This window comes from Manis pentadactyla, chromosome 5 (genome assembly GCF_030020395.1).
Source record: "Manis pentadactyla isolate mManPen7 chromosome 5, mManPen7.hap1, whole genome shotgun sequence".
Lineage (NCBI taxonomy): Eukaryota > Metazoa > Chordata > Mammalia > Pholidota > Manidae > Manis > Manis pentadactyla.
Window position 1 is genome coordinate 3,401,700 of NC_080023.1, and position 14,456 is coordinate 3,416,155.

The 14,456-nt window shown below is 62.2% G+C and overlaps 1 protein-coding gene across 2 annotated transcripts; it reads left to right on the top strand.

Annotated features, from left to right (window-relative positions):
- Window positions 1-46: 46 nt before the first annotated feature.
- On the top strand, window positions 47-14,152 carry MXD4 (MAX dimerization protein 4). Of its 2 annotated transcripts, XM_036921222.2 has the most exons (6): window positions 47-258; window positions 355-454; window positions 3,889-3,918; window positions 9,372-9,486; window positions 10,362-10,524; window positions 10,915-14,152. In XM_036921222.2, the coding sequence occupies exons 1-6, from the start codon at window positions 195-197 to the stop codon at window positions 11,070-11,072; spliced, it is 630 nt and encodes a 209-aa protein (XP_036777117.1). In that variant the 5' UTR covers window positions 47-194; the 3' UTR covers window positions 11,073-14,152. The 2 variants fall into 2 exon arrangements, with proteins under 2 accessions (XP_036777117.1, XP_036777118.1); XM_036921223.2 differs by lacking the exon at window positions 3,889-3,918.
- The last annotated feature ends 304 nt before the right edge of the window (window positions 14,153-14,456 follow it).

The following is a 14,456-nucleotide window of genomic DNA, read 5'->3' on the forward strand; positions in this document are numbered from 1 at the left end:
CCGCCGCTCGTCCTTATGTGTCAATTTGAGGGCCTGAGGCGGAGGGTGGCGGCCGAGCGATCGGGAGGCCGCCGGAGTCGGGCAAGTAGGGCCGCTGGGCGCACGGGGCGGGCGGCGAGCGGAGCCGGCCGAAGCGGGCCGTGCAGCGGCCGCCGCCGTCCCGGAGCGCGGGGGCGGTGCGGGCAGGCAGGAGGATGGAGCTGAATTCCCTGCTGATCCTGCTGGAGGCGGCCGAGTACCTGGAGCGCAGGGACCGAGGTAGCGCCCGCGCCCCTTTGTGCGCCGGACCGCGGGCGGGCGGCGGCGGGGCCGGGGCCGGGACGGGGGCCCGCTGATCGCGTCGTCTGTCCGCAGAGGCCGAGCACGGCTACGCGTCGGTGCTGCCCTTCGACGGCGACTTCGCCAGGAAGAAAACAAAGGCTGCCGGCCTGGTGCGCAAGGCCCCGAACAACAGGTACCGCCCCCCGCGCGGCCGCCGGCTCCCGCCCAGCCCGGGCCCCGGGGCTCAGCTTCCGGAGAGCCCTTCCCGGGCCCCGGGCCTCCGCCCACAGCCTGGCCGCCGCTGCGCGCCCCGGTGGCCAGCCTGGAGGAGGAGGCGCGCCCGGGCCGCGGCCGTAGCCCCGCCCAGCTGGCCCCGCCCGCGCCGTCGCCATCTTCCCGCGGGCCGCGCCCCCTCGGCCTCTCGCGTAAACAGTGCCACGCGTACAGCGCCCGCCGCCCGGGGTCTCCACCCGTTGCCGCTCCCCGCGCTCAAGTTGTTCTGGACTTTCCGGGCAGGAATAAAGTTTGTTAGTGGACGCTGGTCGGTGCCCCGTAGGTCCGGGGACACTGAGTCTCCGCGTAGAGCTGCGTGCCGTGACTTCTCGGCACGCAGCCGAGGGTGGGGGGCAGCCTCTCCACGTGTCTCCAGGGCCAGCCCCTGCTACTGGGCTGAGGACCCCTACTCGCGTGGGTCAGGACAAAGAAGGCGTAGGGAAGCCCTGCCCGTGCCCCGCCTTCCCCCCATGGTGTTGACTGCTCCTGCCCAGCCTCCTGACACAAGTGAGACTCCAGTGGCAAGTGTAGGGGCCCCTTTGAACCTTTGAACGGGAGGCTCTTCAGGGGGCGGGAAGAGGTTGCAGGCTGCAGTGGAGCAGCCTTTTTTGATGCCAGCACCCTCCCCCCATTTCTCTGGCCTTGTTCCCTGGCTGTAGAAGCCTTAAAGCTGGGGTGCACATCCCCGGGCTGGGAGAGAGGCTTCTGGGCTGAGCCCTCCGCGGGCTTCCACTCTCCTGGCCGCCGCGAAGACCGCCACACACCCCGCGCTGTCCAGGGACCTACTTTGGCTGTGGACCACGCCACCAGGCCGGGAGCTGTGCTTGCAGGGGGGGCTCCTAGGCCCGTTGGCGGAGGGTGCGGCTCATTCCTGTGGTCTGTTGGTTCTTGGGAAACAGGCTGGCTGGCACAAGGACCCATCTCCTGTGACGTCCTGGCGCCCTGGGCCTGGCAAGGAATTGGTGGAGGCTCCATCTGCCCTGGCTGGGCATGTCTGAGTCCCAGCCTCTGGTCCCCTGCTGGGGACAGTTTGGGAAAGGACATTCATGAGAAAGGACATTCATGGCTGGGGTGCCACTGCCTCCAGCCTCCTCAGTGAGCTAGCCAGGCCCCTGCTGTTGGTGCTCAGTGTCCCAAATGCCCTGCCACCCGTGGAAAACTCCGGGGATGACCTTGGACTCCCGTGGCACAGGGTATCCAGAGCTAGTAACAAGAAGAATCACAGCTAAGGTTCTCTGTGTGCTTCCTAAGTACTAAGTGGTTGGCACGCTTGCTGGTTAACACTCACCTAAGGCCACGGAGGAGGTGTTACTCTCGTCTCTGTTTCAGGGCTGCGGGAACCAAGGCACGGGGTTGCCCAAGGCCACCCCCCACCTCTGGGACTCCTGGAGACAGGGACCTGGCCTTCTGTATTCTGCTGGGGTAGAGACCTTGAAGGGACGGGAAGGGACCAGGAGAGTCCCCTGGGCTGGAGGGTCCCTTCCTGCCACTCCTTGGGGCAGAGCCTGACTCCCCAGTGCCTGATGCGTCCCCTGAGCTCACAGAGTCTGTCCCTTGAGGCTGTCCTGGCCCGCTGGCCTCAGCCAGCCCAGAGCAGGGTCCAGAGGGCCCCACAGGCTTCTGTGTCCTGCCCAGGTGAGTGAGAAGGCCAGGCCCGGCCGGGACCAGGGCAAGGCGGGGAACCCGGAAAGGGCTCTCAGGAGCAGCGGCTCCCAGAGGGACTGAGCCGGCTCCCTGGGGGCAGGTCCTACAGGAAAGTGGGCTGGAGAGTACCCGCCTCGCAGGGTGGAAGTGAGGAGCAAGCCAAGTGGTGCCAGGAACATGCTCAGCATGGCCTGGGACAGGGTGCCCTGGGATCCTTGTGACAAATCTCCCCTTAAAAGGTTCCTACAGGTGTCTGGACCCAGCAGGAGCCCCAGGAAGAGCTCTGTGCCCCTCTCCATCTCCTGGCTGCCCCCTCTCCTTCCAGGACGGGGCCCAGCCCAGGCTGCACGGGGGCCAGTGGGCAGCCTTTCCCATACTGAAGGACACTCAGTGACCCTTACATCTCTCACAAGTGAGCAACCTACAGACCCACACTGCTAGGCTGCTGTCCAGCTGGACGAGAGCCTGAGGGTTGACCCCCTCCTGGCCCTGGCGGTGGTCCGAGGCTCTTTGCCCAGCCCACGTGACCAGCAGGCTCCTGCGGCCCCTGGAACCTGGGTCTGGGGGCTCTCCTGAGGCTGGACGCAGAGGCCCAGGAGCTGGCTGCCTCTGTGGGAGGACGGCTGGCTGCAGTGGGACCAAGAGCCGTGGCAGGTGGCAGGGGCAGGCCCTTTGGCCACAGGGTGAGAACAGGAGGTGCCTGACTCTGGAAAGAGTGGGGGCAGGTAGGCAGGGGTCCGCAGAAGCTCCAGTAAGCAGTGAGGGGACTGGGCCCTCTACTCCTGTGTGAGGCAGTCTGGGAGGCCTAGGAGCTGTGGCTGGCCTTGAGGGTCCGTACTTGGACTAGGAGGGCGGCTTGGTCCTGTTGCCTGTGCTGTGGGGGAGCACTATGGTGCAGCCCACTGTGATTCTGGGGGCTCTGTCCCTGTCGAGTAGGCCAGACAGGAAAGGCTTGCAGAGCGGATGGGGCAGGGGCCACGGTCCCCAGAGAAAGCAAGCTTGGGCCCAGGGTGGCCATTTCTGCCAGACCGTGGCCCCAGGGGGAAGTGGCAGGGCCAGCTTTGGTCTGCCTCTGCCCAGGAACCTTCCTTGCCTCAGAAGCCCTCTTGTGGGCTGATCCCTGGAGGGCTGGATCTGCTCTGTCCCAGGGTGCCCCTTTGCTGTGGTGGGCTCTGGCCTTGCAGCTGTGAGAGCCCGACGGGGTGGGGATGGTGCTCAGGCTGACGACGTTGGGACAGGACTGCCCATGCCTTGAGGGCCTGGCCTCTGTGCTCATCTGCAGTTGGCTCTCTGTGCCAGCCCACGTGGCTCCAGGGACACTGCTGGCCTCAGGGAGCTCGGAGTGGGGCAGACGGCTCAGTGCCCAACAGCCTCAGGAACTCAGGGTGGGTCACTTCCAAGTCCGGTGATGGCTGCTCTTTGGGCCTCCCCCACCCCTTCTGGAAGGGGACCAGGGCCTTCTGCTTCCCAGAGCCCCACGGGCCTCCCTAGTGACCTGGGAGTTCCTGGAAAGCCCTGCATACAGCTGCACCTCTGTGTGTCCTGGTCTTGTCACAGCGCAATGAACCCCTGTGCTGGTCGGCAGCTGCTTGCCTGTCCCAGGCCTCCCTGCGGCCTCCCATGGGCTCCTGGGCCCCTGAGTAGCTCCTGTCCTTATGCTTTGGCGCTGGGGCGGCAGAGTGAGCCTTGTCTTTCTGTTTTTCTAAACAGGTCTTCACACAATGAGCTAGAGAAGCACAGGTAAGTGGCCCTCCGTCCCCCCCCAGCCCTCCACATGAGCTGCCTGGTGTGTCCTACCCACTCTCCTGCTGAGGGGATGCTGCAGCCAGCCACCCTCGTGTCTCGGGAGGGTGGGTCCTGAAGGGGCTGGGCTCCAGCCCTCGGAGGCTCAGCCTTGGGTCCGCGGCCCGGTAGGGAGCGGGGACCTGGGCAGGGCCCCTCGTGCCGTGTGGCAGTTGGGGCCAGCTCCTTGGAGGAGGAGATCCACCTGCTTTGGGGCATCTGGGCACTGCTCCTGAGCCCTCAGGATGCTAGCCTCCAGCCAGGAGGGTTTGGCCCTATGGGTCTGGGCCCTGCCTTCCAAGGAGCTCCCACTAGAGTCTCATCCATGAGTGGGAGGAGCTGCCAGTCTTGGGCCCGTGGGAGGCTCTGGCCCAGGGCAGGATCCACAGGAGCCCATTTCATGCCCACCCACCGGTTGTAGGGCCAGGTCTGCTCTGGGGCCTCTGAGGCGTGGGGACTTGCCGTGAACACGCACGGAAAGACAGAGTGGTGGGTTGGGGAGGTGCCCCCCTCCTGCCCCAGCTGGCCTGGGCCTGTGCCTTCCACCACCCGGCGCCCCTCCTCTGGCTCGCATGGCCTGGGTGCTCTGGCTGCAGGCCTTGCCCTACTCATGGCGCTGCATGGCCTCAGACCTGCTCTGCAGTGGGGATGAGACAGGGCAGGCTTGGCCCCTGCAAGCAGGTGCCATGAGGACTGACCTCACAGGACTGGTGGCACAGCAGTGGGCACAGTCCCCAAGGGCAGGGGCCCCACTGCCAAGAGCCAGGGATGACCTCCCAAGGGTGCTGGGTGTTAGCTCTCTTCTGACCTCTGCTCCCATCTGTGAAATGGGCTGGTTATTTTCTCCCTTCTTGGGTAAGATTTGGGGAGGGGTCTGCATACAGGCTGAACCCTCCGGACCACTCTGAAGGTGTGGAGCTCGGCCAGTTTTCCACAGCAGCACCAACTTCTGCTCCCCTGGGATTCAGACCTCTGCTGGGCAGGGACTGAACGCCATGTTCTCTGGAGGAGCTGTACTTGCTGGACTGTTGAGGGGTTTCTGAGAGGCTGTGGGGGCCAGGGGCAGGGGCCCTGGGAGCCAGGCAGGCTCTGGGGCTTCTCCCAGGCCAAGGGAGATGGGGACCCTAGCCTGGACAGGCAAGAGGGAATAATTGTTGAATAACCTCCCTTATAGTGGAATCTGGGAGAACAACTTGCCAATGCAGAAAAGACAGAGAAGAGATGATGGGGCAGGTAGCAAGGGGCTGGCCTTTGACCCCTGCAATTCCCCCTTGACCCTGGCCTTGGCCTTAGTCACCTTCCAGAGCCCACCTTTAGGCGGGGCCTTGTGGCTCCCTTTTGAGGCACAGAGGAGGGGTAGGTGGCAGCCTCAGGTCTCTGTATGCCCCCTGCTCAGTGCAGGGTCCTCTCTTCTGGCTGGTGGATGGGCAGGTGTGGGCAGCCTGAGGAGCCCACAGGTATGGAGCATGGGACCTTGGTCATGGCCATACTTGTGGCTGCCCAGTGCTGATGCCAGATGCCCTTGGCCGCTGGCTGCAGGAAGGAAGGGACGAAGCACCTGGCAGGTCACCTGGCTGATGCCCAGGGAAACAGGTGCTGAACATTGCATCCCTTGGAGGTGTGCCCATGTGGGCCTTTGGGGCTTCCCCTCGTCCATAATCTGAGGCAGCCCAGTCAACCCAAGGCCTACCCAGCCCGGCTTGTGCCTGTGCCCCATCCTCCCCTGTCGATGGCAGGGCCAGTGGGTCTGCGAAGACGAGCTCTGCCAGTGATCCTGGGGCCCTGGGCTTCATGGAGGTCATGTGTTCCCCCAGGCCCAGCTCTGGGCTTTAGCTTTTCTGTGTGGTGGGAAGGGGCCCTTAGCAGCCCCTTGTGTCGGCAGCCCAGGCCCCTCAGTCAGGCCTCTTCCCCCTTGCCTGGCATGAGGTGGTGGCTGGGCCCAGGCAGACCCCTCCAAGGGAGGCCTGCAGCGGCTGTTCCTGTGTGCCCGAGACACCACTCACGGTCTTTGTAAACCATGAGGTTTACATGACTAAGCGCACGGGCATGAGTGGAGATGCGGCTACGCTGCAGCTCAGCGCCATCTCTTGCTGCCTCTTCCACCAGCCAGGCCTGGAGTGGTTCAGGACGAGGCTCTGCCAGACGTCTGGGACCCTGCCCCTCAGACGCTGGGGCCTGCCTGGGGCTCGGGGTCCTCTGAGGACAGGCTTGCCGCGAGAAGCGGGAAGGGGCCCATGTAAGTGCTGGGCTGTGGCCAGTCGCCAGAGACTGAGTGCTGTCACCCCCATGCTGTGGTTTTGGGGGCACGTTCTGCCTCCTGAGTCCACACAAGGCTCTGCAGGAAGTGGTGGGCTTTGAAGGCTCCACTGGGGATAGCCCATGGGGTGCTGGCAGAGGGCCTGGGGCCTGCAGCAGCTCCAGAGGGGGGCTTAGTGAGCCCACTGTGGCCACAGGATGCATGGTCTTGGCATGCCCACACCCTCCAGGGAGCTCCAGGGAGGCCCCTGGGATGCCCGCTCCCCGCAGGGCTGGGACACGGACTCAGAAGGGCCCCACAGCTGGCCCTTGGCAGGGCCAGTTCGCACCTCACGAGGCTGCCCCTGGTCCTGGCTGAACGCTCCCCAGGGCTTGGGTGGGCATGTTGTCCCACGTAGAGCACTGTACAGGTATGGTCTGGTGGCCTCTCTCTGCCTCTCGAGAAGCCTCTGCTTTATAATTTCTAAAGCAGTTTGTTCACGTTCTTCTCTGACGCTCATGTACCTCCTGCCCCACCCCTCTGCCAGGCAGCAGGGGGGCCATGTCTGCCCCCTTCTCCTGCATGCAGGCACTAATTTGGATAAGGGCCAGACCTTGTTTCTGCTGTTTCCTAACTTGATCTTTCGCCTGATGCCATGTGAGCACTGTCCGCCCGTGTCTGTGCCTTCTCTGCCTCCTGGTCCCACATTGTGCCTCAGGGTTCTTAGCAACGGCCCTCTGGTAACAGGTGGTGCTGAGGTGATGTTGTGACCTGGATCTTTGCATACCTGGCGGGTAGTTTGGCGGGACCAAAGTCCTAGAGGTGGAAGTGCTGCTTGAGGGTCTCTTGCTGTGATGACCCTGCACAACTGCTGGGCCCTGCTTGCTCCCGGCGCCGGAGCCAGGCCTGGCCCGCTGGCCCGCCTGGGAGCCGCCCGCGCCTTCCTGTCCAGCCTGAGCTAGACCTCCAGTGGCTTTCAGGTCCCAGGTTGCCGTGAGGCGGGGTCGGTGTCGTGTCAGCTCACTGTTTGAGTTCTCCAACTTGCCTTTTTGTGTCCTCCTCCATTTCACAAAGATACTCATTTTACTTCAATGTGTATGAGCTCAAAATGTCATGAATGCTGTTTGTCTTTTATGTGTATTGCAAATATTTTTCCACTGTTGTCTTTTGGCTGTGTTTTTTTCTTTCTTGTACAAATGTGTCTTTTTCTGATTGTAAAAGTAATATGTGGTTTTTTAGCATAGAAAACCTGGAAAATAGAAAAACTAAAACAAAAAACATAAAGCCAGAAAAATAAACGTTGCCAACCACATCACCTGGAGACGCAAGCTTCCTGCTCTTCTTTGTGTCCTGTTGAGTCTCTTGTGTGCGTCTGCTGTTTTCTTTTTTTTTAAATATTGGGTGACTTGTCACTAGGTGGTTCCATGTGTTGCTTTTCTCACTGAACATTTATAATGCAAAAATGTAGAATACACTAAAATGACAATATGATAGTCTTTGGGTGGTGGAATTCTGGGATACCTTTCAGTTTTTTCTTTCTATTGGTCTGCATTTTCTAATTTTTCATAAAGATCATGCACCACTGGTATAATTAAACGGTAGCTTGTAAGAATTGCCATTTGTTACAGAACAAGTGGACTACGGACTCTGCTTGTAAATGTAATGCTGGAGGGGGATGAGGGGGCCGCTGGGGACGGGGGGTGCTATTAGCTGGTGCAGCTCTGGGCCTCCTGGCTTTGTTCTCAGCAGGGAAGTGAGGTTCCCAGTTTGGTGTGCACCCTCCCAGAGCCCTGTGTCCCTGTGGGGCTGGGGGCTCATCTCTGCAGATCTCCTAGCCTTGAGGCGGAGCCTGGCCTACCTTGCACACAGGTCCCCATGCTCAGGCTGTTCAGGTCCCAGCTCTGCGTGGTCTCATGGCCCAGCCCAGTCTTGGTCCTGTGTCCTGGAAGTTCCTCCTAAGATCTAACTTGGGTTCACCAGGAGAAGTTCCAGGCCTCAGGGTGCATGAGGTGACAGGTGGCGAGGAACTTTGTCAGTGGGAAGGTTCTGTGTGGACATGGGACCACAGGGTCGTGATTTCCACCAGCCTGCCCTCGAATATAGGGCCACAGGATCCAAACATGGTCAGACCTCCTCCTGCAGGGTGGGGCCCTTATTGCCACTCTGCACCCAGCTGCCCCTTCTCTGCCCGGGCTCCAGGCACCCCCTCAGTCCAGAGGAGGTGGCTCTCCCTACCTGCTTTCCTCTCAGGGTCTCTTAAGGCAGCAAGATGTGCTGGCATTGACGGTGGTAGGGTGGTAGAGCCCGGGTTGTCAAGACCTCACAAGAGACTCCCACCCCTCACCCTGCAGTTCCTCTCCTCAGAGCTGGGTCTAAGCAGAGCATCACGGGCTGGAAACAGCCTCAGCACCCCGCAGGGGCTCTGGCCCTCTGTGGAGGCTGAGGCAGTGGTCACGTGGACGTGACCAAGGCCCCCAGACCAGCACAATGGCCAGAGTGTGCTTTGGGTGAGTGTTAGCCACCCGTGGTTTCCACCAGCCTGCCCTCCCCAGAGGAGATGCCAAAAAGGCAGCATTTCTTCAAGGGCAGGTCCGGGTCGAAGCCATCGCCCAAGGCCCCCAGGTGCATGGTGCCACTGGTCTTATGGGTCCAGTTTGTGAAGTCTGCCTTCGTCTGCATGGACGTGGGACAAAGTGGAAGGAATAACCAACTTGGGGTGGGTGGGGCTGGTCCTGGCCCTCTGAGACCTGTGTGGACAACTCGTGTTTCCGTGGTAACGGGAGTGACGGGAGAGCACCCCGCCACACTGGACAAGGGGGCAGATGTCGGTCTTGCCTGAGGCCTCCATCTCTGGAAGCAGCCTGGCCGTGGGAGGGCAGTGACAGCAGGGTGTGAGCCAGGCCAAGGTAGTGCCTTGGGAGGGGCACCCAGGGCTCTGGGGCTGTGGTGGTCTGGCTGGCACAGGGACCCAGCCACAGGCCCTCCTCTGCTGCTGGGGCACCCAGAGGCCAGTGGGCGTAGGGCTGCTCAGGGGGCCAGGCTGGGAGGAGAGCTCTGGAAAGGAATTTGGAGAAGGACCACGCAGGCGTCCCGCCGGCTGCCTCCTGCCCTCCCCTCGGCCTCCTGTGCTCAGCTGCCTCTGCGCCCCTCACAGTTCTGTCTCTGGCTCTTTCAGACGAGCCAAACTCAGGCTGTACCTGGAACAGCTCAAGCAGCTGGTGCCCCCGGGCCCTGACAGCGCCCGCCACACCACCCTGAGCCTGCTGAAGCGTGCCAGGATGCACATCAAGGTGAGCGGCTGCACCCCCCACCGCTGAAACCAGCTCACCCCACACCTCCACAGCAGTGGCCAGGGGGCCTGAGGGTGTGGTGGGGAGCTGCTGAAGGTGCAGACTGGGTCTTATTGGGTGGGGTGGGGTGGGGTCAGGTGGAGGCGTGGTGGGCTGCAGATCACCCTCTGAGGCCCTGGGCTGTGAAGCGGCAGCATTGGAAGGAGGGGTAGGGGTCCCTCTAGGGGCATTTCTGGGCAGTCAGTGGGAAGTACGTGGCCCAGTCTGGGGCCAAGGGTGGGCACTGGTCTCAGGGGCTGGCAGTGGGGCATGGGCTGACATAGCCTGGAGCCCCCAAGGTCTAGAGACTGAGACCTGCAGATCTGGGAGTCTTAGGACACTTGGGCCAGCCAGGATCTCAGTCCTCCCGCCAGGCCCTGAGCCTGCGTGGGTATGGGCACCCCCAGGCAGGGTGGCAGGAGCTTTGAGAGAGGCACAGCCAGTGCCCTGGAGCTCTCACAGAGCTGGCCACATCTCAGTGTGGAGAAGGCAAAAGGTCAGGGTGCCTGCACAGGTGCAGACCGCAGTGGGAATGTGTGGGGAAGGCTGCCCTCTGGGAGGAGGCGTCAGCCCAGGGCGAGGTGCACTGTCCCTGGGCTTCAGGCCCACACGTCACTTGGTTCGGCCAGACTGGCCAGTGCTGGGGGCCTTCTGGAGCTGCTCAGCAGGCACAGAGGACAGGGCTGGGAGGTGGCCCCCAGAGTAACCACCTGGCAGGCCACAGAGGGGTGTAACCCGTGCCCCTGGCCCAGGCGGGGGATGGGGCACCTGCCCGGCCAGGCTGCTGTGTCCCAGTGCCCCTGGCTCACAGTCCCCTCTGTCCCCCTGTCCCGCAGAAACTAGAGGAGCAGGACCGCCGGGCTCTGAGCATCAAGGAGCAGCTGCAGCGGGAACACCGCTTCCTGAAGCGGCGCCTGGAGCAGCTGTCGGTGCAGAGCCTGGAGCGAGTGCGCACGGACAGCACGGGCTCCGCGGTCTCCACCGATGACTCAGAGCAAGGTGGGCCTCGTGCAGCCCTTCCAGGCCCTTGAGCATGTGCTGCATGCAGGCCCTGGTTGGAAAAGGGGGGCTGGTATGGGGGCAGCCTAGGGGGGGGACAGTAGCAGTGGGCAGCAGGTGTCTGTGTGATGGTGTGTCCCTGGCACTGTCCAAGCACCCTATGTGGTGGCAGAGCTGGTGAGGCACCAAAGCCAGGTGACCTGCCCCATGAGGGCCGAGTACTTGGGGCTGTGTTCTTCACTCAGCACCGACCAGGAGCCCTCCGCTCCCCACACCCCTGCCCCAGTGTCTGCTTTCTCCAGGAAGGACAGATGCCAGCCCTAACCATGAAGGGCACTCCAGCTGGCACCCTCACAGCATGCAACCCCATCCTGTCTCTCTTCTCCCCAGAAGTGGATGTAGAGGGCATGGAGTTTGGCCCCGGCGAGCTGGACAGTGTTGGTAGCAGCAGTGACGTGGATGACCACTACAGCCTGCAGAGTGGTGGCTGCAGCGACAGTGGCTATGGGCCACCCTGCCGGCGGCCTGGCCACCCTGGCCTCTTGTAGGCCCGGCGCCCTCTGCTCCTTGGCCTACCTGCCTGCCTGGCCAAGTATGTTGACCCTCCAGTCCTCGCACGCCTCTCCACGGGCCCGCTGCTGTGCCGCCCGAGCCTCCCAGCTGGGCAGGGACCCCTGCAGGGAGGTGGGGCCCAGCTCCCTCGCCCGGAGCCCAGCATAGCCGCCCACCGTCTGTTCTCAGATTCCTAATCATTCCAGAAGTATTAAATATCATTGCTGCAAATCTCGGCGGGCGCCGTGTGAGGGGCTTAATGACCGCTGCGGGAGCTCAGACCCCACCCCCGGATCCCAGGAGAAAGGAACGGACCAAGGAAGGAAGGCATGGCTCTCCGCCCATCCGTCTGTCCATCTGTCTGTCGGTCCACGTAGGCTCCTGAGGCATGGACAGAGGGACCCGTGAAGGGCGGGACTCGGGTGAGCAGCCTGGGGCAGGGGGGTGGAGTGGGCCTTTGCATCCTGCAGTTGTCAGGAGCCAGGGCTGGGCTTCTGGGGGCAGGCCAGGCCACCCCACACACAGCTGGGCAGCTTCTGCTCTGGGCAGCTTCTGCTCTCAGATGTACACATGCACACGTCTAGACACGCTTGCCCGCACACACATGCACACATGCAGATACACATGGTTGCTGGACCCAGAGGCGGCTGGCCTTCAGGGGTCACCTGGGCAAATGCTGACCCCGACCTGTGCCTGGCTTCCCCTCCCAACTCCAGCTCACCCGCCCAGTCTGCACAGGGAAGGGGGCTTCTCCTCCCAGCAGGGGCTGAGGTATGTTGGGGGCCAGCAAATTGAAGCCACTGGGTCCTTGGGCTTTCTCTTCTCCCTTTAAATAAAAAAATAGCCAAAAAAAAAAAAATGGCTGCACTGCCCAGCAGCCCAGAACAGGGCTCCCAAGAGAGGCTTTTCCCAAAATACAAGAGAAACATTTTTAAAGAGAAAAAAGCCCTAAAGACTCCTGGCCAAGTGACGTCAGTGTGTGCCCCCTCTATTTCCTGTATGAAATTTTTGTACTCTATTTTCCTAGCTGTTGGTGCGTCCTTGTTTGCTGAGGGGTGGGAGCGACCCAACGTCTCAGGGACTCGTCCGTCTGTCACCATCGTCCAAGTGTGCCTTGTGTCCCGTGTCTGGCCCCACCCCAACCACACCACCAGCATCTCCCTCATGGCTCACGGGATGCCCCGGCCTGCCCAGCAGGTGCCCTCAGCTCCTCCCCACAGGGCAGCCTCTCCCAGCGGCCACAGCATCCTGGGAGAGAGAGACTGCCGGGCCGGTCAGGGCTGCGAGGGCCATGGGGCTGCTTTCTGTCACCTTGCAGGACAGGCTGTGACCTGGCCCCCCAGTGTTGGCCTCTGCAGTGGCTGGCAGGGACCTGCTGTGCAGCCTGGCTGCCTGGTCGGGGGCCTGCTAACCAGAGAAAGAGGTTCTTACCCAGACCCAGCTTGAACCCTCCTTGCCCCCTGGCCTGGGAGAGGCCTCCCAATTTCAGGCACTGGCAGCTGTTGGAGATAGCCATTCACTCTGGGTGATCAGGCCTGGGCTTTAGGAGGCTGCTTCTGGCCTTTTGTTCCTGCAGTCCTTGTCCCTGGGGGCCACTCAGCAGTATTTGGATGGAGGGTAAAGGGGCTGACCTGCAGCAGTGCCTGCCTTCCTCTCTGGTGCATTATAACCCATTTCCAGAAAGTGGGGAAGAATTCATGTTGATCTTTGGCCACACCACTGGACACCCTTGGGTGTGTGGCCTTCGGAGGCAGGAAAGGGTCCCTGGAAACAGCACTGGCACAAAACCTGCCCTACAGGGGCTCAGGACGACAGGTGGAAAGCAGGCCTGTAACAGGCCAGTGCACGGAGTTGGGAAGACTGGACATTTTGCTTATGGCTGCAGAAACCCAGCATCCACTTCCAGCTGCAATGGGGGGTCCAGAGTGCCCAGAAGGGGCGTCTCTTGCCTGCCTGAGTATGCACTGAGTGGTCCTTGGGGGCACTCCAACACCCTCTGAGCAGAGCAGGAACGCCTGTGCTTGAGAGTCTGCTTCAGGGAACACCAACTGCAAGCCCCTGGGATGGACTGTTTCGAATTCCTAAAGCATGAGCCACCTCCCATCCCCCAGCACCTGGGGGAAGGAGGCTCGGCTCCCACCTCTGGCCCGCAGAACCCTACCTGCGTGACTTTCTCAGTCCATGGCTCCCATGTGGGCCTGGAAGTTGGCTACCCAGGGGTGCTGTTGCTCTAAGTGCCCCTCCCTGCCACAGCAGACGTGTGCGGGGTAGTTTTTGGGGCTGGGGTCTGGTGCTAGGAGTTGCTCACACATCCATCCCCCAATGCCTGCTCCCTTACATTTGCACAGGTTGGCCATTACTGGTGGCCACAGGGACCCAGAGGGGGCCCTGCTGAGGCCACATTGGAGACCAGAATATTGTCAGTTCTGTAGAAGCAAATGAGACCAGCACAGGGCCACAGGGTGCCTGCACCCTTTCTCTGCAGGGCCCCCCCATGCAACCCTGGCACTTAGTGGCTGAGATCCTGGAACTCCAGGCCCAGCTTGGGGTCCCTGCCCTCACTGGGAGGTGGCCACCACAAGCCAGACCATCACCACCCTGGTGCAGGCCCGGCTGGCTGGGGAAGCCACAGGAAGGCTTCCTCTCTTCAGAGCCCTGGGTATGCTCTGCATGTGCGGTCTCTGAGGCCCGGGACCCAGGCCCACTTTCCTGGACTGATGCAGCTGTGTGCCCAACTGTGGGCCCTGCCACCCTGTCTGCCCCAGACAATCCTTGTCTGCTGGGCGGGGCGGCTTCCTCCCCCTCCCATCCCCTGCCTCTCTCAGGGCCAGCCAGCCTCAGGCTCTGTCCTCACTGCTGTGCACACAGGAATCTGACCACAGCCGCATCCAGGGCACCAGGGCAGGTTCAGCATGGGAGGCTGGGACTGTGCAGGGGGCCTGACTGCTGGCCAGGTGGGGCGCCCCGAGATCCTTGCTGGAGAGATATGGGCCACGCACCTGTCTGTTCACCGGGAGGGACTGTGCTGTATCGACCGTTCTGTCTTTGTAACATAAATACAGATTTTTATACCTCAGCCCTCTGGCTTTCAGTTCTTTCCATTGTGTTTGGCTCCCTCCCCTCGGCTTCCACGTGGAGCCTAGCCCACGGGTGGCCTCGGTGGCTCACCACCATCCTCATGGCCTCTGCTTTCTGGGAGGCCCAACAGACCATGGTTCTCCATACCTGCTGACTGGCCACCACTGAGACCCCACTGTCCCTGCTGCCATCACTGGAGAGTCATACCTGGGGTTGAAGGTGTGGGTGGAGGTGAGCCCTTCCTGTGCCCACCCCACCTGTGTGCCAGCCAGGAGCTCTTGCTGCTGGCATCGACTTTGCTC